The following is a 25,818-nucleotide window of genomic DNA, read 5'->3' on the forward strand; positions in this document are numbered from 1 at the left end:
GCAACTCCCTTGCCCATCAAAAGCTTCCAGTTAGAAGAAAATGAAGTGTTTGTCTTAGTCCTATTGCTCCAAAATTATTCAGCATATTTCTCCTGAAATATATTGCAAAAATAAGGTAACAAGGTTAAATGCCTATTTCTTCTATCAATGGGAAACCAGCCTCTTTAAACATGCCTTAAATAGAGAAATAAGAAAAAAGTTCCAAGCTTCTATTTACAAACTACTGAGGAAGTAAACTGGATTTAAATAAAATTATTTTCAATGTTGTTTTTCTTGTGATTGGCTTGTACTGCTGTTTCTGTCTCCCTGTATCTGCATATATGTATTAGTTTCCATTTTTACCTTGTTTTATAAAAACTCAATGCTCTTCCCAGCAAAATAGCCAATAAGCCTCAAAATATTATAATATTTTTCCTAAATTGTTTAATTGAGTGGATACAGTTGTGCTTTAAGATGAATAAATAAGCTTCATATCATGATTGTATCTGCTGTAAATTCAATATCAGCTTGAGTGTTCCTCAAAGGCTCATGTGTTAAAGATTTGGTCCCCATAGTACCATGTTAATGGCTATTAGATTAAGGGTGAATTGTTGAACCAATTATGATGTCTAGGAGGAAAATCAAGTGTGAGGCCAGTAGGACACTAGCAGAATATTCTCAGAAAGTGGCTGTCATTGGACAACTGATTACACAAGGCCACGGAGCTGTGCTGCTTTTGCTGTGCCTTGTGGTTTGTTATGTGATCCTTTTTATGCACCTGCCTGACTGCTGTCACGTCATTCCAAATAAACAGGATTGTCTCATTTTAGATTATGATCTTCCAAAACCATGAGTCCCCCAAATCAAAGCAGCTTTTTGCATGGTTTCTTGTTGAAATAACAATTAAAAAGCCCAATAAAATCCTCTAAAAATAAATTTAAAATCAAAATGACATCAAATCATGACACATCAATCCACCAATCCTTTAATGAATCATTAAAAATGGATGAATTACTACTGCCACCTGAATGTCTGTTGTATATCCTTCAGTCATGTTAATCAGTCTTATAATTCTATAATAGTTGTCAGCAATGGCAGACATTCCTCCATCTCAAATGCATGGATGAATGGATTTTCCTTCTCAGAGATTTGCTCTCTTTACTCATTTTCAACCCTAAACAAGCATTTTACTTCTAGAGATTCCTTCATAGCTCAGATTTTTTTTAATTTTATTACTTAAAGATTAAAGGTGAATTTTGTGTTTCCTGTGAGTCTGTCTTCTTTCTCTCACCTCTGGTTTGGTATTTCCACATACACGATTTATGATTCATGCAGAATAAGGTAGTGGCACAATTTCACATCAGTAATTGCTGGTATTAGAGAAAAACGTCCTTTTGCTAAAAACCCAGTACCCTCTTGGGCAATAGGGAGTCAGAGTCAACAACCTACTTGTACCTCAAGAACTGACTGTCGACTGTAGACTGTGTAAGCTAGAGAAAACATCTGTAAGCAAAAATAAACAGTTCTCCCTATTTCTTAAGAAACCAGAAATCAAAGAAATTACACAAAAATTTGAATATTTTAAGGTTTGGCAAAAAATTCAAATAATTTAAAAATACTCTGATAGGTAAAGAAAGCACCAATCTGGACTGCCAGTTGGAAATCTTGTCTCTGAACAAGCTGACTCCCTCCTTTAATTTCTTTGTCTGAACAAGAAAAAGAAAAACAAACTGTCCCAATCTGTTGATCTCTGAGTTTTGAACAAAGACCAGAGTGAGAAGTCAGACAATGTGGCCATATACCTATTTTAAACACAAGGTTGTCTCCTTGGTCCTTTGTTTCTCATTAGACTTGCTTCTTCCTCATTTCCCTCATCTACTGGAGTTCCCTAGATTTTCTCATTATATAAAGAAACAGAACACAAAAAAAGAATTCTTTGTCCCACCCTTTAGACTTGATAATGGTACTGGATCTATAAAATAATTATCAAAGAAGCAAATAGTTAGAAGGAATCACAAATATTTTTACAAAAACATTTCACGTCACCTTCTCTCTCACATCCATGTCATTTGCTTCAAAACAACCTAACAAGTAAGGTATTATTTCTGAGCACAGAAGAGAAAACTGAATTCTAAGGGAAGAGAATACATTCCATTTCCCTGGAGAAAAAGTAGCTGGGCACAAATTGGATCACATGCCTTCTAACTCCAAATGCAGTGTCTCTCTTCTGCTTGCTCCTTCACAAAGGAACCCACAAGGGAACAATGAGGTAATAACCCTGAGTTACTCGGCATTTAGCCTTGTTTTCTAGAATCATGTGCCCTGTCTTTCAAACTTCCCAATAGTCAGCATCCCACTGCTGGACTCTTTCTAGCTTATTTTAATTTGCTTTAAACCACTTCCAAGTACATACAAAACAAATAAAGGGTGAGGTGGTTAACATCTGTGACTATTTAGAACAAAGACTGTCCCTGTGGTTTGCAACCAGTAGAAATAATTACAGCATCTCTCTGGCAAGACAAAGAGAAATTCATTAAATTGCTGCTTTGGAAAAGAGTTGCAGTAGCTTCCAATGGGGCTACATGCCCACATTTAGAAGAAAGACATTCCCAGCTCTTGAAAGTGCCTGGGTAAGCAATTCTATAACTAAACTTGTGGCAATGAACTTAAAATTATTGCTCTATTTCCCACACAACATCATATACTAGTATGTGCTTAGATGCATGTATTCATTTATTTGTGCACAAAACAAGCATGTTGATTCGCAATTTATGATATAATTAAAACGAAGAAGAAACTAGAAGATTATGTCAAAGAAAATCTGTAAATGCAAACTTTACCCGTATCTTGGATCCAAAGCAATGGCCCTTGGGTGTTCCATGGCTCCTGCTATGAGGGTAGTTCTTAGGGAACCGTCCAGTTTTGCCACTTCAATTTGGTCCAGGTTACTGTCTATCCAGTATATGTTGCCAGCTATCCAGTCAACTGTCAGTCCCTCAGGAGTAGCCAGGCCATGCTCCACAACAACTTCAATTGCAGTAACACCTACAAAAGAATGCAAATCAACAAGCCCACCCATTCATAGAATGTGTTAAGTACAAAAGAAAAGGCCTATTTCTAATCAGAATATAAAAATGGTTAAACATGATTTCAACTGAGACATAACCTGTAAAATTATTACTTGTCACAAAGAAAATGAAGTTTTTCCAAACTTAGAATTACTTATTTTTCCTAACAGAAGTCTTCAATAATGTACATCCTTTCAATATTAATGGGAACAACTTCGAGATTACAACATTGAGTTATACATAGAGTTATTTCTTGTTTTTTGAATTTCTACGCAAAGCCTGAGATTTGGGAACTGATAGGGATATGGCCCTTAAAATTAGTGTAATGCAATTCAAATGATAATCCTTAAATGTAGGATAAAGTAACATATCTGGGGCAATATACATGTTATCTGAGACGCATTCCTTTTTTCTTCTTTGAGAGGGTGGAAGATAATGCAATCACTAGTGTATTTAATTTTTATTACTGTAAGCCCCAATTCATATCCCCCGCACAGTAGCATACTGCTTATAAGATATGACAAGGATGCAAGTTAACAGACTAAGACACCATTGTTACTGCAGTAGAAATAAGCAGCACTGTCATTTAGATACCACTTAATTTTTTCAAATCCATAATTTCAATTTAAACAGTTTCCTAATAGAATGCTTCATTATAGCTCATGACAATGCATACAGTTTTTGTTAAACGTACCAACAATGTGTGTTTAATTCAAAACCCACCATTTTAAATCTAAACATACTAATGACATAGTGCACAGATTCATATAGACACTCACTGTGTTTTTAAATATTAACTGCAAAAGGGATTTAGGGAGGAATTAATTTCATGGTGATATCTTTCCTTGGGATTCTCAATATACTGTAATATTTTCAACAGAAACATTATTTATTTGAAATTTTTGCTACCTCTGAAAGCTCTATATTAAATAAAAAAGCTAAGTCAAATCATGTTCAAAGTAAAGTCTGTAACAATGTTTTCATTATTTTTTTAATCACATTGAAAGATAGTAACAAACTAAAATGGACAAAAATGCAACTACTAGTTTGTAGAAGCAATCATTTTCTTCTTATAAATAAAATAAATGACCATGAATCTATGGAAAAATCCAGAATCAGAAAGTATGAAGCTTTAACCACATCTCTCCCCAACATATTTTCACATTATGCTTGATATCCCTAGTTTTAAATGTATAGAAAATTTAAAAATCAAAGGACAAATATTAAATATTTTTATAATTATAATTTTTTTAAAAATTTCACCTTAAAGTAACCTACAGAGTAAGTGAAACTATAATATATGTACCTCCACTTTCAGAAAGTTTGCCCCTGTAGATTCTGTCTTCTACAACATCTGTCCAATAAAGTAAACTTTGATTGAAGTGAAAATCAAGGGCTATTGTGTTTCTCAGTCCAGGAACAAGCAGACTATAGTCTCTTTTGTGAAGATCAATTCTTCTGATCTCATGGCGAATGGAGAAGATTATAAATGCTTCAAAAGGATCTGAAATTAGATTTATTTGAATAGACTTAGGAAAATATTTATGCACTTTCCTAAATTGCATAATATGCTTGGGGTTATTCATTCAAAGGAATAATTTTACCATTAAATTCTCTATCATTAAGGAAGCTTTCATTAAATAGAAAATTTTATTTGACTGGAAATTCTACATCATCAGCCCTAAAAAGTGGTGGCACAGCCATTGCTAAGTATGACTCTGTCTCAGAAGACAATGGGTAGCTAGTCGAGTAGGGACTAGGAGCATCTAGAGCCATACATGTAAGACTTCACAGGGCAACATGCAGGTCGCTCTGCCACCTGTAGCTCTGGTATTGCTGGGTACACGTCCCAGGGCCATCTTGCTGGTTCTCTGAGCCAGGGAAGATCTCTTCTGTTTCTTGATTTTTGTAAGCCAACAGAAGCTGATGTGAAAGTCCAGAGAACAACAAGCCTGGAGACGTCCTCTGATTCTCTCAGCACAGGAGGATCCTACTTGAGTTCCTATGCACCCTGACTGCAGCCACTACTAGCGCACAATCCCCAGCACAAAGTGGAATCATCACTTGGGACTTGAGTAAAGTACCTCTGAGCCTGGCAGTTCCAAGAATGTGATTGTTCAGCAAACAGACCCATGTCTGGAACCCAATGCATCCTCCATACTGTTTGTATATGAAGTCCCCAGGGCTACTATGCTCAGCTCTGGAGCCTGGGAAAGGCTCAAGCTGCATCCAAATGACCCAGGCTAGCACTGGTTTTAATATGCAATCTCTAACATAACATGTGATAAACCAGTGAGGCTGATATCCACAGCTCTGGGAATAGGAAGCTATATTCTACAGATTCACCTGAGTTCTCTCTGTGGTACCAAGAAAAGACCATATCTGCAGTTCACTGCACCGGAACTGTCAGTGTACTCTGTTTCCTGTATGTGACAATGTCAACCCTCCATTGTACACTGCAGAACTGGACTGTGGTTGTTGCCTCTGTATATACCAAGAATACTTTTGCTTACCCTACAGGACCAGGGTTAGGTGGCATGTATCTTCATTCCAATACTGTGGGGCAGTTGCTAAAAGAGAATAATCCCCATCATCTCTTATGATTTTCCTATGCTTCCTGGATAAGATATCCTTTACTCCCTCAGTTTTGGAACCACATCTAATAGTACTATATTTACTCAAATCATTGGAACCCATTTTGTAAGACAAGAGGAAGACCCAGCATGCACTACAATTCCCCGAGGTTCACATCTATCAGGGACAGATTAGCTTAACCTAAGTTCATGGTGTGAGAACAGGATAAGATCTTCAAACTCCTGGTCTAGGGACCTAATCACATCTTCCAATATCAGTGCAACAGATGTTGTGATAAGTCTTTGCATCACTCACATTCACTTCTATGTCCCCCAGCACCAAGAACATATTTATGGCTAACACAAATACTGATACGATTGACAGCCCTCTGTAATCTGAAGTTCCTGTCCTACCTTTGTAGGACTAAGTAACTCTCACAGACAGACAGCTGACACTGATTATAGTTGGATTAAACCATTTTAGGTTTACAATTCTGGACCAAAGCCAGATCAATTACTCAACTGACAGGATACAGCCATCTGAAGAAACTTGAGAATTGCTCCATAACGAAGTCCTTATTACAACTGTTGCATAGCTGCCAATCTATGTGCACATGAATATAAAGGACCCATGACACCCTGAAAAGCACTTAATAATTTCCCCCCAACAGATCTTTATTTGAAGGAAATATATGAAATTCCTGAAAAAAGAAATCAAAACAATTATCCTAAGGAAAATCAGAGCGTCAATGGATTATATATAGACAATTCGAAAAAAAAGAGGAAAACCATGCATGTTACAAACTAGAAATTTAACAGAAATAAAATAATTGAAGATAATAAAATTATTAGAATGAAAAATTCAATTTATTAAAAATACTACTGATAAATCCAATAATCAAAGAGAAGAAAAAACTGAGAGAAAGACCCTTTAAATAAAGTCATTAATACAGAAATAAGGAAAAGAAACATGAAAAATAATGGCAAAATTGTCAGGCATATTTACTCTCAATATGTAGATTTTTAAAAATGTCTTACTGAATGACCATTGGGGCCTTGAATATTTTAAGGATAAGGCAAATGAAAACAAATTATATCAAAATCAGTTATATACAGCCAAAGCAGTATTGAGATTGAGGTTTACGGTAAGAAGTGAATATGATGAAAAACAAAACAATTTCAAATAAACATGTAGCAATCATCTCAAGGACTCAGAAAAACAAAACAAAAGCAATAAGGTTAGCAGAAGGCAAGAAATAATAGGAAGCAGACAAAGCAAAAGAAGTATAAATGAAGAAAGAAAGTGCAAGACATCATCTAAAATGAAAAGCTGGAATTTGAAAAAGAAAAGAATGAAACATTATATTAACAAAGCCAAACAGAGTCCCAAAATTACAGTTGGCAAAGAGAATGATAAATTGTTAACACAGAAATATAAAGGATAATAAGAACAAAACAGTATATATTGACAAATTAGAAAACATTAACAAATTGATGAGTTCCTGTATACAAACAAGCTGCTGAGATTATCCTAGAAGACATGAAAAATCTCAGCACACCATCAGTAGAAAATGAAGACTGAAGTAGTAATTAAATGTCTCCCATAACACAAATGGAAAGGAGGTAGATGCAAAGTACACTCTGCTCCTAAATCTGCATTGTGAAATACAGGAAATGTGCTTACCTTTCACAAATAATAATTTTTTAAAAAAAAATTAGAAGACATAAATCTAGAATCTGATAGATTCACAACTGTATTCTTAAAATACTTAAAGAAGCACTAGCTGCAATTATTCAAATAATAAAATACAACAAATGTTTCTCAAACTAGGATTAAAAAAAGGATAGAATCCCAAAATTCATTTTCTGAAACCATAATGACTCAGATACCATGACCAAAGCCACAGTGCACAAAGGAATCTACAGACCAACAGAATGTAGCTCAACAATTCTCAACAAAACATGAGTCAACTGAATCCAGTACTGCATCCAAAGATCACGCATGACCTAGTCACCTGGATTTTATCAGGGATAAATGCTGAAAGATCTCTCAACATTCAAAAATCAATGCATGTCATAAATCACAGCAAAAGAGAAAGAATGAAATCATATGATCATCATAACAGACGCAGAAAAGAAATAGGTCCTGTGATGTGCTGGGTTGAGATGTTGTTTGCAATGTCAGCATTCTAAATCAGAGTACCAGTTTCAGTCCTGCTTCCTGCTAAAGTGTTTGGGAGGGCAGATACTTGGTTCCTTTTCATCCTCATGAGCAACCTGGATGAAGTTCCCGGTTCATGGCTTCAATCTGGCCCAGACCTAGCTGTCAAGGCCTTTGGGGGAGAGAACCAACAGAGGACATCTCACTTTTTCTTTCAGTAATTCTTCCCTTCTCCCACATCTCTGCCTTTTCAATAAATAAAATATTTTGTTTTTTTAATGCAGAAAAATAATTTCAAAGGATTGAATTCATGATTTAAAAAAAAACTGAACAACTTGGGTGCAGAGGGAACGTGCATGGGAATTTTGAAGAGTATACATAACAAACCCACATGTAATAAGGTACAAAAGGGAGAAAAGCTAAACCATTGCCCCCTCCGATCTGTACTAACACAAGGAAATACACTTTTACCACATTTATTGAATGTAGAGATGGCCACAGGAAGCATTACTTCAGAAAAAAGATAAAAAGAGCAGCAGGCAATCAAAATATCCAAATTTGTAAATCTTATGACGTACATATAATTCAATCAGAATGGTACTGGCAAAGAAAAATAAATGGCATAGTTCAATGGAACGGAATAGATAAGCCAGAAATAAATTCATGTACAGTCAGCTGATTCTGCATGAATGTGTCAAGAACATACACGAGGAAAAGATGATCCTTTTATTTAATAATTCAGTAAAAATTAGATAAATGCATAAATTGAAACCAAATGCTTTTCACTCATCATAGACATAAATCGACCCAATACGGATCAAAGATCTAAATGTATGAGCTGTAACAATGAAATCGATTATAGAAACACTTTAAGAAATTGGTCTATGCAATGATTTATTTTTTGGAAGAAACTACAAAGATGAAGGCAAGAAAAGCAAAGCCAGACCAAAGGGATTCCATCAAAAGCAGAAACTCTACAAAGAAGACAATCAACAGACTGAAGAGACAGGGTGTGTAGGAGAAAACATCTGCAAGTCCATTATCTGACAAAGGATTAATATTCAGAATATAACAGGTTCTCAAAAAAACACAACATGAAGCCCCCAAAGTTGCTAAGTAATTGTCAAAAGACTTCAATAAGCAGTTTTATACAGAAGCAATACAAATGGTAAACAACTGTGTTAAAACTACCTACACTCCTGAGAAATAGTTTTTTTTTTTTCTAATTTTCTATTTGTTATTTGTTGGCATCTTTACCTAATGGAGCGTCAAGTTTGTGACTGAAAAGTGAAACAAAACTATGCCAATGTAAAAAACTAGAAAAAAGAATGAGTAAAGAAAGGAATGGATGAAGAATGAGGGCAGGACATAATGTAATGTGTGACATATCATTACACTCCTAAATCTGTATTGTAAAATACATGATTTGTTCACCTTACAAAAACAAATAAACAAATAAATATAAAAGTTGCTCAATTTCATTAGCCTTCAGAGTATTGTAATTAAGCTGCAATGAGGTATCACCTCTCTCCTGTCAGAAAGGCTGTTATAAAAGGCAGAATGTAACATAATGAGGGGAGAGAAAAAGTCATGCACTATTGAGGGTTACATGAATTAGGACATCCACTATGGAAAACAGTAAGAGATTCCTTAAAACCCAGCAACAAAACTGTCACTGAGTTCAGCAGTTCCACTATCAGGAATACATTCAAAAAAACACAAAATCATTGTATCAAAGAGATACCTGCTAGAATGCTTAATTAACTCTATAGCAATAAGAGATTAAAAATGCTGTTCTATACAATAACACAAGATGATACTAAAAATTACACTAAAAGCAGTAATCACTAGGAAAGCACTAAAAGGAATACACAATAGTGATTAATTTACTGTATCAACAAATACTTTGGTACTGACTCATAACTGTCTGCAAGTATGAGAAATATTATATAATACTCATTGTACATGGAAAAGGATTATGTTGCAAAACTTTCAGACACATAGAAATTAATTTTCAAATGGCAAATTTTTTTTAACAATTGACATCATTATGGAATTGACATAGTATTGAGCAGCCAACATGTTAAAAATAAATGCGATTTCTTAACCACATTCTGTGACCACCCGATTCACATTTCAATTTTAGTTTATATACGATATATGACATAACATCCATAACATAACATGTTATGCATAGCATCATATCATCTTAAATTAAGGCAAACATGTGGTATCTAACCTTTTGGGATTGGCTCATTTCCCTTAGCATTATGGTTTCCAGTTTGGCCCATTTGGCCACAAAGAATTGCATTTTGTTTTTTTTAATAGCTGAGTAGTATTCCATGGAGTAGATGAACCATAGCTTTCTTATCCAATCCTCTGCTGATGGGCATTTTGATTGCTTCCATGTTTTTGCAATTTCAAATGGCAAATATTAATGTAAGAACCAGACATATGCATAAGGGAATTATATTTTAATTCTTAGTATTAGAATACAAGCACATAATTGGACAAAAATTATCTCACAAAGGATTCATGTATATATATATATATTTCATATCCTTTGTCAAATATGTAGAGAACAAATTAATGTTTAATATACCTTAATTTTTAACACAAAAATACCCTTGAAATAGTCAAAAAGCAAGTGAAAAAGGTGTAAAAATCCAGATATAAAGATCTAAATTATTTCAGAGATCTGCACTCATAAATAGAACAAATACCGAAATAAATAATAAAGACAAAAGTTATAGAAAAATCCAAACTTGTTAAGAATTTTTCAAATTTTATGAATTTTTGAATTTTTCTAATGAGATAAAAACGCATTTTAAAATGATGAAAAGATTTTAAGATACCATTAGACTAACATCTTAATGTTAGAAATATAACTTGTTATTACAAATATGAGTCACAGTATAATATTCATTATGACATGAATATTGTCCAAGTTGCTTCAATTCATAATCAATTATTCTAAAGATAGATGTATGATGGAAAACTTATATTTGAGCAAGAAAATGCTTTCTGATAGTATTTATAGTACAATTTTTTAAAAAGCACCAATATTATCAATAGGTGACTGGATAAATATAGGTTGGTTTAGTTATATAGACAGGTTTAGTTATATATATAGGATAGGTTTAGTTAGATAACATTATGAGGTATCAAAGATGCATATAGCTAATACATAGGCATGTACTAAATGAAATAATAATTATATTGTGTGAGTTTCCTGCTCAGGACAAGAGCAGCCCAAGATCCACCACAGATTCTGGTGCCACAGCAGACCAGCACCCAGGAGCCCTGGGTAGTTCTCATGGTGAAGGGACATGTATAAGGTTTCCTTCTGGACATGGGAGAGCAGCTTTCTCAGTTCTTACTTTGCTCTAGTTTTGTTACCCTCTTCTAGTTTTGTTACCCTCTTCTGGTTTCCATAAGGGTTTCTCAAGAGCCCCATCTTAGCTCAGATAAGAAATCAGAGATAGAAACTACTGCAGAAGATTAGATCCTCCAGGAAAGTTGGCTGGTCTGTTACTACTCAGTCTGCACCATTGTTCAGGCCCCATATAGAGCTATTTGCCAATATCCCTATTTAGCTTTCTGCTGGACTCCACTGAGGTAGGATACCCTCACTACTCTGAAGCAGAGTTCATGCCTTCCTCATTTGTTAATCTATTGAGGTTTTCTCTGTTCATTTACCTAAGACTCTCCTGCTCCCTCATTATAACTGTTATGTTACCTTTAAAACCTGTAACTTGTGCATAACAAAGCAGACCTTCTCCACCAGCTTGTCTCTGGTGGTGGCCAAAAAACCGTCATTCCAATGAAGGTATTCCATATGAGCACCACCTCCACTTCCTAGCTACTATTACCTAATAGCTACCTGCTATTGCAACTGGGAAAGCAACAGCAGACTTTTCAATTGTTTGGGACGCTGCTGATGATGTGGGAGATACCGTAATGGAGTATTTGGCTCCTATGAGATACGTTAAGGAAGCACTTGGCTCCTACTTCCAACTGGTCCAGCCCCAGCTGTTGCAACTGTCTGGGAAGTGAATCAGCAGATGGAAGATTCTTTCTCTGCCTCTCCCTCCTTTCTGTGTAACTTTCATATGGAATAAAGAAATGTTGCAACAATGTCTTTTGGATGACACTCTCATTTTAAAATATTATGCGTGAAGAGTCTTATTTTCCTTGTGAAGCGACATTAATATTGGCCAACATAGACTATGGCAAGCAGCTTGTACAGAAAATTCCTGCACTACATAAACAAATCAACAGATGAAATAAAATTCTTAAAATAGTCCATCTAGCTTCCAACTTACACTGAAAACACATAAAGCAAAGAGTGACTGAATTAAATGGAAAAAAACTGACAAATTCATAATCATGATTTTTTTAACCACAACACCCACACAACATTGTGGAAAACATGGAAGAAAAAAATACATATAATAGGAAAGATGACTGTGGCAAAAACATAAAAAAACAAAAAAAAATCAATCCTCAGGAAATATACAAATTCTACAACACCAAAATCGAAGGCATATTCTCTTTTAAGGAACTAATAAAACATTTAGCAAAATGGCCATCACATTTATATTCCACAAAGATCGTCTCAAAAGATAACAAATTATCAATTTAATAAGGAATGCATGCTCTGAGCATAAAAAATCGAAATGAAAATCAATAATAAAGCCTGTCAAGGTCTACATACGCCTCAGAACCAAAAATAATTACTAAGGAAGCAATTTCTTCACAATGAAACCTCAAGTAGAAATACAGAATATTTACTAATGGAAAACCTGACAGTTTATTGAAATCTAAGACTTTAAATAAAATACAAATTATATATATATTTATAATTTATCAAGCTATTTGTCTTTCACATATGAGCTGTGGGACACAGGCAATTTACACTATTTATTTGCAAATAAATTTATTTATTTGTATATGTAAATGTAAACAACTAAAACTTAAGCTAGAAAAGCAGGTCCTGAATGGAGGACTGCAAAAAACAAGAACACTATAGGAAAAGTTGTCACATCTAACAAAATTACTTAGCTCTAGAAATTAGCCAATGCACTGAAACAATTCAGAGTGTTTACTCAAGACTGTTGATCAGACCTGAAAACAGCACAATGGATGGATGGATGGAGGAAAAAAAACCTTCATTAAATGATGCTGTAGAAACTCGAGTTTCATACATAAATTTGATCAACTGAAAACCAGCTCATAGTATATAAAAGACTTACAACACAATCAAAGGATTAAATAGAAGTAAACCTGCACAACTAATGAGGGGAGAGCATTTGGCCTCACGGTTGATGCCAACACCCCCTACTGCAGAACCTGGGAGCACCACCAGGCTCAGGCTCCTGACTCTAGCTTGCTGGAAACAAGGCCTTTAGGAAGCATCTGTGATGGTTCAATTACTTAGATTCTCAGGCTTTGAGTGAAAATGAAAATCTGTGAGTGTGTGTGTCTGTGTGTGTGTGCGTGCGCACATGTATACCCATAGCAGTTCATGGAATTCAACAAAAGATATGATCAATAAATACAAAGTCATTAAATGAAAAGAGTAATACTATAATACTATTAAATATGAAATAAAATTCACATATATGTTTGAATTCAAATCATTGATGGAAATTGATAAAAAATGTTTGGTACAAACATTTTAAAATTCTTGAATAGTCTGGAATAAAATCCCTTTTCCATGAGTTCTCTAGGGATTTTTCATTTGTTTGCATTAAAAAAAAAGCAGAAAAGAAAATAAAAAGAGGACCTATAAATGGAGAGTTAGGTGTGAAATGAATAATAGGAAGAAAATAGAAAAATCATTTAAGTGTAAAAAACAAAAGCTGGACAATGAGACATATATTTCTATAAAATATTTGAAACAATGTAAAATACCCGTTTCTTAGAGAATTTATGAACTGAATTAAAAATAAAATAGAATGAAAGATGCATAATCATTATACATATCAGTTTCATAGTAAAATTATGTTCTCCAGTAAAATGTAAGAAAAAGGAAAAACTTAAAATACTCATATTGTTACTCAAACTGTGTCTATAATCTGGTATGTTTCCATGACTCTGTCCAGCATATCTTGAGACAGCATTACAAATTTGGAGTATTTTTTTCCAATTATACTGCAGTACCACACACATTTTATTAGGCAAATATTGTAAGTCCAAATATTATAAGAATCTATCCAGAAATGTTCCTCTATGTTTGAATAATTCTTAAAATTCTATAAAATTAAATTTGAAATATCCTAATAAATCTCTAGGAAATGTGAGGTCTTATCATAGCTATTTTGTACAGGAAGAAATAGAGGCAGAAATAAATAATGTTACATGCCAGTGTCCCACAGCTCGTAAGTGAGAGACAAAGAACTTGACTCATTACACTTCCCAATATCAGCAATAATTAAAGAATTAGGTACTTCCATAAACTGTGGCAAGTAGCATATGTTTCTATAGTTTTCAATCTGTGGCTGACTGTATGGTCAATTGAATTCACATTTTTTTTTAAGCATATCGTAATGGCAGTTGTCTGGTAGTGGCTAGAGTGCTTCTTGGGCTATCTGCATCAATGTGTGGGTTCAAACCCTGGATCAGTTCCCAGCTGATTCCCACTTCCTGCTGATGTGTGACCTGGGAAGCAACAGTAACAAAACAAGTGCTTCCTTTCCTGCCATGCCTAAGAGTCCAGGACTAAGTTCTTGTCTCCTTTGGGGCAGTGAACCAGTGGGAGGAGGTTCTCTCTCTGCCCCTCACTTTCTTAAAGAAAATACAAATTAAAACATGCAAATGATATATAGACAAGGCAACAAATATACTGAAATGTAGTCACAAAACTTGTACAAATTCTTATGGTAGCCAACAGAAGAACTTCAACTATAAGGGGACATGATGTAAGAAACACTGCAAACAGGTTCCAAGTTAGTAATTCAGGCAGACCAGACAATACCATGAATGGTTTATGTACAGAATTATTTGCCTATTAAGAGCAGTAAATAGAGCTTCAATAATAATATGAAAAAATTTCAAAGTCCTACTCTGTGTAAAATAGAAGAGAGTCACACATGGGTGTGTAGGGTTTATGAGTTGTAATTAGAAACACAAATGATATTTTATTCCATTTAACAATATAGATGAGATACAACAGCTGCACCAAAGTCAGAGGGCTCTCCTAGATGTTTAATTAAATTTAGAAAATGATGTAAATCCTGAACGACAACCTCTTAATATTTTTAGAATATTGATTGTGAATTCATACTCCTACACTGTTTTCAAACATAATGAAAAGATTTCAAGATAGAATATAATGTATGGTAAACAGAAGGCCTTATTTCAAAAAATCAATTTCCAAACAAGAGAGCTGGATCTTTCAGTATAAAATAAAAGTGCACTCAGAGAAAAAAAGATGAAATGAAAAATGATTAAAGCATCCTATACATATTTTTTTTCTGAACAGTGCATAATACTTTCAGTATTTTACTAAACTCACTCTAACACTTCTTAAGTTTTTTTGGTAGATAAAATGTTTGTTTGATAACTGGTTAGTTATTCCTAAGAAAAAAATCAGTTTGACAAGCCATAAATTGTCAAATTATCTCCTGTTTAAATCATAAAATTAGATAATATCACAAAGTAACTAAACTTTCTATTGATTTACTAAAGCTATACCTTTAAGAGAACATGGTTGTCCCAAGAAACTGTTCAACCCATCTGGACAATAAGTAGCTGGACTCTATGCTTGGTATATGTTTGCAAGAATCTTGATTGAATTTGAATCCACCAGGGGGGAGGGGCATGGGGAGGGGTGGCGGGAATTCCCAGAGCCTATGAAACTGTCACATAATGCAAAATAATTAATAAAAAAAAGAGAACATGGTTGTAACAAAAATAATATATATCATTTCATTTAAAAATGGTATATTATGAAGACTGGACTTTAAAAATCCCAAATCTTCTCATGATTTTCAGTTAATAAAAATATTGTGAATAAAATATGTGGTTATGAAACACACTGAAGAAATGCATAATTGTTTTCAATTTAAAATAGCTATTTAACTGTTCTAACTGTAGAATGAGTATTAAACTATGAAGTATCCATCTGTTGTCTCTTAAAAATGATTCAAACCAGGTGGGCACTGTGGCACAATCGGTTCAACTAACATCGACAGAGCTGTCACACTGTGTAAAAACTTGTTCAAGACAAAGACTAGCTCTTCGCTAGTGTACCAGTGGGGGTGGGGAATAGTTGAGGATGGCCTAATTTGGGGGGCCTCTTCCATCCAGTTTGGAGAACAAGATGAAATTCCTGTCTCTTGACTTCAACCTGATTTAGTCTTGGTCATTGCTGCCATTTGGAAATAGAAACAGAGGATGGAAGATACTTCACTGTCTGTATCTCTCTGTGTAACTTGCCTTTTAAACACATAAGGTAAATCTTAAATAAAACAAAACAAACACTTTCCCAGTCTGGTGGTGAGGTGTAATGGGTAAAACTGCCATCTGTGATGCATGCATCCCAGTTTTTCCACTTCCCATCCTGTGAACAGACCCAGGAAAGAAGTGGAGGATGGCACAAGTGCTAAGCCCCTGAAACCAAGCAGAAGATGCAGAAGTTGATCCTGGCTTCTGTGCTCACTTTGGCAGCACATATACTAAAACTGGAATGACCTTGGCTCCTGCCCCAGCTCTAGCTATGGGGAGTAAAATAGTTATGAAAAATCTCTCTCCTCTCTCTATAACCCTGGTTTTCAAATACATAAATCAAGAAAAAAAAAAAACTTCCAATTAACAGGTCACACTCCTATACAGAAGTATAGGAGTATAGTATAGTATAGTATAGTATAGTATAGTATAGTATAGTATAGTATAATGTAAATTTATTACAGTGATGAAGCTCATGTTTTTAAATGTACAGACTGTACATATCTTTTTATAAAACACTCAAGATAGTGGTCTTCTATTTACAAGTCTCTTTGATTTTCTTTTAGTCATACTACAGCTTTGCAATATTATTTTACAAGAAAAATATTAAAGTGTTGGATTACTTGTCTAAGAAAAACGGCAGTTTTATAGGTCCTTTTAGACTAAATTGTTATTATAACCATACAACTAGCAATTCTGTGTGAAGAGCTTCTGGTGGCTGAAAAGTGATATTACAGTTACAATGTTTTCTTTCCTGCTATTACATGATTTTTACAGTCTTTTCTGTTCTAACATTTAACAAAGAACTTGAATGTCTCCCTCCCATCATCAGAGACATTTATTTTACACAGTAGAAACTTATGAAGTGGTAAATGGTGTATAGTTTCCCTGGCTCAATATGTATTATTACTTCCTTTTCTCATTCTATGCCTAAAGTCAAATTGGGAATGAATTACAGCACTCAAGTATTATTGAGAGATGCTGTGCATGAAGACATACGGAACAGAAGCTCAGGAATGCAGGCCAGCATAGGCTTTCATGTGTTAGCTAAATTGTGAATTTATAAAATTGTATCATCATTGTCCAACTTTCTCAACAGCCAATTTTTGCTTGTCTTCCCTCAGTTACTTTCTCAGCAATTCCCACATCTTTTTCTGAGTACGTAAATGCTCTTTTTTAAAAACTCACTTATTCTTTCCATTAAATACTATAGGAGTCTACAGTCTATATTTACTGTGTGTGAGAGAGCGAGAGAGAGAGAGGTAGACAGATTTGGTGGTGAGAAGGTGGGAAGGGAAGTAGAGTGGAAAAAATATGAATGAGGAAGCTGTGGCTCAATTATTCAGCATAAGCACCACCAGTACTCTTAATTTTTTTTAAATTTAAGAATAAGTGTTGAATTCAATAGAAATAGCAATTTAAGAATAGAAAAACTGAAGAAGGAGGGGGAAGAAGAAAAAAATAACTTATAACACCTAATTACTACTAATCCATTCAATTTTAATTGCATTATGAGTGTTGTTTTGCAAAAAATGAGGTAAATGTAACAAAATAATACTATTTTAATATTTCCCAATATGTATCTGCAAAATATAAATATTGATAATCTTATTTGGTACACCATATTATAATTTTACAGCAGGTTATTTTATTGCAGGTTAAATGCTAATGTTAGAAAAACTTCATTTTAACCATAAATTTACTTGAATTGTTCCATTTCTCCTAAGTTACAAAGAAAGCAATGTGTAAAATACAACAGTAAGAAATAATATAGTGATATTTCAGTTTCATTTGAGCTAAAATTAGAAGAGGTCAATTAGATTAAAATTATCTTCACAACCGGATGCCTATATTCAAATGCTGAAATATCTTAATTTTAAATATAAGTTGTTATTCACTCCATGTGCTATAAATCTGCCCCCAAAACATTTTATCATTTGTTTCTCATATAAAGCAAATATAAGGTTAATCTTGGACAGTTATCTGAGACCAAACTTTGAATTGTATTTCCCGCACTATGACATGTAGAGGAATAAAGGGACATTAGCACACAAATTGCTACTTCCTCTTGCTAATTACTCCACTTGAGAATCTTGAAGAAAGAGCAGAAAAAACATCTGCTAGCAGGGACTCTAGGACTAAACTAAGAGTGGGGAGAAAACCACCATAAATTAAGCACCAACCAAAGATAAAATATTAAAGTACCAAAATAATTTATAATTTAAAAAGATGTTTCCTGGATGTATATTATTTTTATATGTTGGATTGGTTATTATGTAGAAAAGAAGAGAAAAATCTGGAACTTGATTCCTGAGGTGAAAGTGCTTATTATTTTCCTGGACTGATAAGGAATAAGGGAATGAAAAAGACAGGGATAAAAGAGTCACTGGAACTCAGTTGAATACTTTTCACAAGATCAGCATTACTTTGAAACCAGAACCAAAGATGTGACATGAAAATAAAACTACAGACCTATATCCCTAATGAACACAGATACAATGATGCACCAAAAGGTACTAGCAAATCAAAGTCATATGATCCACCAGCAGTCTCATCACAGAATACACACCTCATGGAGTAAAAGGATACTTGCACCATCATCTTCATGGCATCACAGTTCACAACAACCAAAATTTGTAATCAACCAAACTACCACCATTATATGGATGGATAAAGAAAATGTGGTATAGAGACACAATAAAGTATTATTCAGCTTAAAAAAGAAGAAGAAATTAAATGGACACAACTGGAAGATAACATGTTGAGTAAAATAACTCAGACTGAGAAAGAAAAATCTCATATTCTTCTTTATATGTGGGAGCTAAAATTTTTAAAAACATGTCAGAAATGTCTGTCTGTATTGCTGCAAGTATGTGTTTGTAAATCTTTGTTTCATACCATTGTCAATGCTTAAAAATTACCTTAAAATTTAAAGTATATGAATGACATTACTTAATAATATATTGTACATGGATGAAATTGTCATTTTTCCATTCACTTATTTTACAGACATTGCATTTCCCCATAAACTAGGGCTTCTTTGTATTTTGCTAGTTAAACTTCCTATTTGACAAAGTACTAAATCTTGTTACTGTCATGTAATTCTAAAATATGTTATTAAAAATTAAAATAACAGAAAGGGAGAAGGAAGAATAGTCAGCGGGAGAGAAGGGAGGAAAAGGAGGAAGGAGGAAGGAAACATAATTATGTTGTCAGAATTGTATCTACAAAACATTGAGTCTAGTAAAAAAAAAAGATAATTAAATTAAAAATGAAAATCAAAGAAGTGCAAACACAAATTCTCATGGAAAATATACTCCAGAATATAAAAGAAAAACTTAATAATAATTAGATGCAGATCTAATTAAAAAATAAATATCTCAGGATTCTCTAAGAATATCCAGGAATTGCAGAGATGGACAAATGAAAAGCACAAATAGAAAAGAAACCAAATGATTAAAGAAAATGAATAGGCTCTTTGATGTTATAATGAAGTTTATAGGTTTCTGGGTTTCCTCCCAGAAAGAGGGAAAGAGTATAAAAGCATTATGAAAAAATTTTCAAAGAAATATATGCAAAAAAACCCACAAACATATACACAAAATTACACATAACATATAGTAACTGAGATAAATACTTTCGAATATAATAATGAATGTGGTTATTTTTGTTTTATTATACCAAATTTGAACTTAATCTGACAAATTATTTTTCTGCCAGGAAAAATTGAGGAGAGAGTTTCAAAGACATCATTAATGTGTTTCATAGGAAGAAGTTAATATAATAACTGACAATAATGAGTTAACTGTGATATTCTGAGATACCCACAACAGCACTGATGTGATGTGACTGTTTAATACTTATGTTGGGTACAGATTCATAGTCACTGCTAGTAAATTCAATGGCAAGACTCATAATCAAAAGTATGCAATGTTGAGGTGGATATAAAAATGTAATATTTATCTCAACAAAAGTAATGGACCCTTTAATACTGTCGATTTAATAACCACTTTGATTCTAAGTATCCCATGAACTCATGAAGAATTTAGCTAACATGGTGGGAAAACATCACCTATGAAGCACTCCATGAATTCAAGATACATCAACAAGTGTGTCATGTCAGTTTCCCAACATATCTAAGAAAGAAATTATTATAATAGACATTGGTACTTAAAGAAAAAAAACAATTTAGGTTTAGGATATTTCGTGTAATTATCTACAGTTACGTTACTAATAAATGCCAACTGGAGCATGAGAATCAATGCCAGGTTCGCAAACCTTTGTGTGCCTCTCGCGTTGTGAAATGTCATTCAGAAAACTGGAAGGCTATTTGTAATGAGTAATCAGATCAGCACAGCCAGGGAAACTACACGTTCTGAGTGGTAGTATGAGCAACAACTGAAAACCTGAGGCTAGTCAAGAACCCAAAGGGTTCTAAAGAGCATGCTTGAAGAAATAGCGTAAATGCATGGAACTCCGCAAAAATAAGCAGGCAAAGGCTATATCTGTATACACTTTTGAAGCATTATGTAAGGAAAAAAGTAATCAGACGGTAACTATTCAATGGGTTACGATACTAAGGAATGTTAGAATTTCAAGAAGATTTTGGAGTAGATAGGAATTGACCATTTATAATTTTAAATGTCTTACCCAAAATTAGTTGAATCATTTTATTAAGTTTTGATGGTGTTTCTGGATTTTTTTTTTTGGTCAAATCTATCTTAAATAAAACAAGAGACACTGAGGATCTGCTTACCAACACTTGTGCAACTCTCTCCGTCCACATCCAGCTTCCACCCTTCGTAGCAGGAGCACTTGACCGTGTGCTTGTGCTGTTCACACACTTGACTGCACTTCAGATGATAAGTGCAATAATCCACAATTTCACATGTTTTATTGTCTTTGTTGAGTTGAAGTCCTTCGGGGCAGGAACAGACAATCCCTCTCCCAGGAACAACGGAGCAGTGATTGCTGCAGCCTCCATTGCTCAGTGAACATTCATCTATAGAGAGGGGAACCAACCGCAGTTCATATTAATCGCTTTCCTTAGTTAAATACTCATTCCTGAACTAAATTCTCTCATCTAGAAAACAGTGTCTTGGTGCTAGAAATAAACAATACAAAACATTTTAGATTTTGTAGGAATGATGATCATATTTTTCAATGATCAAATTTAATCTTGCGATAGGAATTGAGAATGGAAAACTTTCACATTCGTAAAACCTGGCAATATAATTTGCTTTGCTTGATAGAGAAAAAAATGAGCTCAACATTTCTATTAGGACAGAGAAAAACCTTTTCCCAGCCATACAAAATCAGTTGCAGAGGTTCACTAAAAGAATGTACATACACTGATGTGGTAAACATTTGAGTTATCTCCATGTTGAGAAATGAGCATACATATGCTTACTTGTTTGGATTGTCTAAGACATCTATATGGTGAACTATAGTGATAACACAAAAAGTGTTACTTTGTCCTTCGTTGTCTATAGGGATTTGCGTATATTAAGTAAATAATACATTTTGCTCTTTAAATTAATTTGTGTCATTAGTTTAATGAGGCTAGGAAAGCACAATAAACATTTCACAAAAAAAGTGTTCTTTTTGGATGAGCTAATGAGCCACTGGTATTGAATGTAGGACTAATGTGATTGGTCTACAAAAACAGAGATATTTATTTTCATAATAGGTAGGTATATTTGTATATAGTTATAGGTCAGACATATTTATTTATCATTATATTTCATTTCTAAGCTCCAAACTCTACAGAAAATTATCTTTTGCAGTGTATAATTAACAGCATGGTGCCTCGCAGTCAATATTAAAACCTATTATAATACAGCAGAATTGTCTAAAAGCAAACAATTGCCACAAAACTGAATCACTGATATCTTGGGAAAACTCCGATATGATACCATTAATGAAGCCAGCAGATAAATGTTTCTATAAGCACAGTATTACATATCAATAAGTAATATTACATACAGAGAGATATTCATATCTCCATATGGCTATATCTACCTAGATATATAGATATAGATATATATATAGAGAGAGAGCAAGAAGGACAACAGATGCTTTCTCTTACTTTACTTGGAAATATTTTAGTGTAATTTTCAAACCCTATTTAACAAGCATGCTTTTGGATGTGTTAAAAAGAGTTGTAAATGGATTGATAAATTATAATAATATCTACTCAGATATTTCAAATATTTTCTTCGGTGATGATTTATCTTGTTCAAATTGAGTGGAACTGTAATAGGGCTTTCAAAACTAATTCCACTTTTTAAAAACTTATACATGGGTCAACTCTCCTTCATAGTATCAATTATCATTACAAAGTTACAGTAAAAAGAAAAATAAAATGACCGCAATAATTGTGTTCTCCAAGTTTTCACTCCAAGTTTGGTATAATTTTAGAAAGAAAAAAGAAACAGATTCATTGTTTGAATCCTCCACGTATGCTTGCTCACCCGAAGTCATAATCAATCCCAACCGCAGTGATTTCAAAGTACTTGCCCCATTTTAGTTCAATTGAAAATCTTTTCCAAGAGAACTACTATAAAGAATTGCCATTGTGCCCAGCAGGTGAAAAATCATGTTACAATGTGTTTGCTTATTTCAAATAAATGGTTAGCAATAAAGTGTTTCTTTTTGATACTGTATTGGATTTAGGTCAACAATTTCAGAAGGAACAACATTTACACTGAAATTTGAAATTAAATATATGAATTCAATGTCAATATCTGCATAGCTAGCTTCTTTTTGATTGTTTATCGGCAAGCCATCATTAACACTGCAACTATTTTACATTTTCTGTTGCCTGACAGAGACTTGACTATATCCCCAAAATGAAAGTGACTCTCTCTAAACTGGCTCTTTAGAAAACTCAGAGTTGCCTGGAGAAGAAACTCTTCATGATTCAAAACTTGGTGATAGGTAAGGAGGTCATGGGTCACTCTTTAAAAGCAGTTATTATATTTATTTAGATTTATTCATTTTTATTTCAAAGGCAGATTTATAGGGAGAAGAGGAGACAGAGAGAAAGATCTTTCATCTGCGGGTTCACTCCCCAAAAAGCTGGAATGGAAAGCTGAGCTGACTCAGTCTGTCCTCTGCTGCTTTATCAGCCATTAGCAAGGAGGTGGATGGGAAGTGGAGCAGCTAGGACATGAACTGGTGCCCATTTGGGATCTTGGCACTTGGAGCGGGAGGGTCAATCAATTGAAACATTATGCTGGGCCCTAAAGCAGCAACTTTAGAAAGCTTGCTATCGTTAACATTTTCTCTGATCCTTTGAGATATAATCCTTTTTCTGCCCAGAAATGTCTCCTGAGGGACCAGATCTGTCTCTGTCTCACCCCTCTCTTTACTTTTATACAATATGCACGTAAATTAAGAAATAAACATTTTTATAAGTATGATTTTAAAAATTTAGCTAAAAGTGTACATACTTATGGGTTACAATGTGAGATTTCAGTATATTTTTGTAATTAATGCTGATGTAATTAGGATAATCAGTTTCCCCTTATCTAATATCAGTATATTGTGGGTGCCTGGAAATTACTTTTATTTATTCATGATAGGTTAATGGAAACTATCATCAGTCAACAGTGCTGGGTAAGAACTTATATCTTGTATCTATCTCTGATTTGGTACCTGTTATTCTGCTTCCTATGTGCCCTGCTGCCCAACCCTGAGATTCCTTTAATCATCTTTCTGTGTCCTTATTGAGGGTTTGTATATTCATGTCTGCCTGTGTGTTTACATGTGCACATATAAGGGAGAACATATGGTGTTTATCTTTCAGTGTGCAGCTTGCTTCACTTCATGCAGTTTTGGGTGAATGACAGGATCTTATGTGTTTTTGTGACTAAATGGCATTCTATTGTATTTATAATATACAACTGTACACACACGTACATGTACAATAGAATATTTAAACACCAGATTGTCTTTATCCATTCATTTAGGAATGGATCCTATGACTGATTACAGAACACTGCTATTGTAAACAGCACGCGAAGAACATGGTGTAGCTGAAATATCATTGATAGAATGATTTCATGTCCTTGGGATATGTAGCCAATAGTGAGATTGTTGCGCTATATAATGGCATTCTCTAACTAGCTTTTAAAAAATATTCTCCATACCATTTTCCTTAGTGGCTAATTTACATTCCCACTCACTGTAAGTGAGAATTCCCTTTTACGAACACTCTCTCAGGTGCCCTCAGTCAATAAGCTGATTCATTTTCCCTCCAACCCCTCAGGGTGTCTTGCTCTGACCTGTTGCTTTGTCTACTGTTAAAGAATGGAGACATTTGTTTTCCCTCCGATAAACACTACTTAACAAAAATCAACTCCCCCTAACTTCCCTAAGTTCCTTTCCCTTTGCACCCTTCAAATTTCACAAAGTTCTTTTTGTTTGTTTCTTTTCATACTGACATGTTCAACCATGAAAACTGCTATTACCAAGTGACATTTACAGCTTTTGCTTTAACACACTTGCAACATTTCACATTTGATAGATTCTTATGACAAAAGCAACATTTTAATCTTGAAATACTCAAGTCTCTTCTTGTTTCTTAAGTACATACCACTTATCTCATTCTCCTTGAAAAATAATCACTTCTCTAGAAATTTAAAATGTTTGTTTTGGTTCCCACCATGGAAGCCTAGTGGCAGAATCTTCATGTTGCAACAGCCAGAATCTTATATGGGTGCTGGCTGGTGTCCTGGCTGCTCCACTTTCCATCCAATTCCCTGCTGGTGGACTGGAAAAGCAGTAGAGGATGGCCCAAAGCATTGGGACCCTGCAACCACGTGGGAGACCCAAAAGAAGCTCCTGGCTCTTGGCTTTGGATAGGCTCAGATTGGCTGCAGCAGCCACTTGGAGAGAAAACCAACAGATGGAAGATCTTTCTGTCTCTCCTCTCTGCAAATCTGCCTTTCCAATAAAAATTTAAGTAAGTCTAAAAAGCATGTTTTTTTTAAAGCATGTATTTATTTATTTTAAGGAGAGAAAAAATGAGAGAATCTTCTGTTCCCAGGCAGATGAAGCAAAGTGGATGGAGGCACACAGGTTGGACTCCGTCCCAGGCACTGCAATATGGGATATGGGTAATTCAAGCAGTGGCCTGATGCATGGAACCACATCATTTTCTCAAGACTCATGCCCTTGGGTTCACCTTTTCCTCACATACATGGCATAGCACCACACAAAGCATTTCAGTTCTTGACCCAAGGTTTGGAAGTTGTGTTCTATCTCCCCCTTTCACCTCTTGCAGGTCCAGCTATCATTTTGACTTTCTCTGGGATTTCTAACACTGGTTTCTTGGTAATATCTTCCACTCTCTGGGTTAATTTAAACTGAGCAAAGCTCCTCTGCTGACAAATATATTGTCATCCATGGTCAATATACTTTGAAATGGTCAAACAATGAATTCAGAAGGTATTTCCTCCTTTTACTTTCCCAATCTGGAAGGTGCAGGATACAAAACTAGGCTTTATTCCATTCACACTGTCCTCATTTATTTTAATGGCTGAGTTTTCCCCTCATTTTCCTTTTACTTTATTTAACTCAA

General features: G+C 34.3%; 1 protein-coding gene across 1 annotated transcript in view; it reads right to left on the minus strand.

Annotated features, from left to right (window-relative positions):
• LRP1B (LDL receptor related protein 1B) overlaps positions 1-25,818 on the minus strand; it is a 1,366,825-nt gene that overhangs the window by 569,464 nt on the left and 771,543 nt on the right. The window contains exons 25-27 of the mRNA XM_058664204.1: positions 20,989-21,234; positions 4,354-4,551; positions 2,820-3,024 (exon numbers count right to left, since the gene is read on the minus strand). Of these exons, the coding sequence (XP_058520187.1) occupies positions 2,820-3,024; positions 4,354-4,551; positions 20,989-21,234 (649 nt within the window). The remainder of the gene's footprint in view (positions 1-2,819; positions 3,025-4,353; positions 4,552-20,988; positions 21,235-25,818) is intronic.

The sequence above is a fragment of the Ochotona princeps genome, chromosome 5 (assembly GCF_030435755.1).
Source record: "Ochotona princeps isolate mOchPri1 chromosome 5, mOchPri1.hap1, whole genome shotgun sequence".
Lineage (NCBI taxonomy): Eukaryota > Metazoa > Chordata > Mammalia > Lagomorpha > Ochotonidae > Ochotona > Ochotona princeps.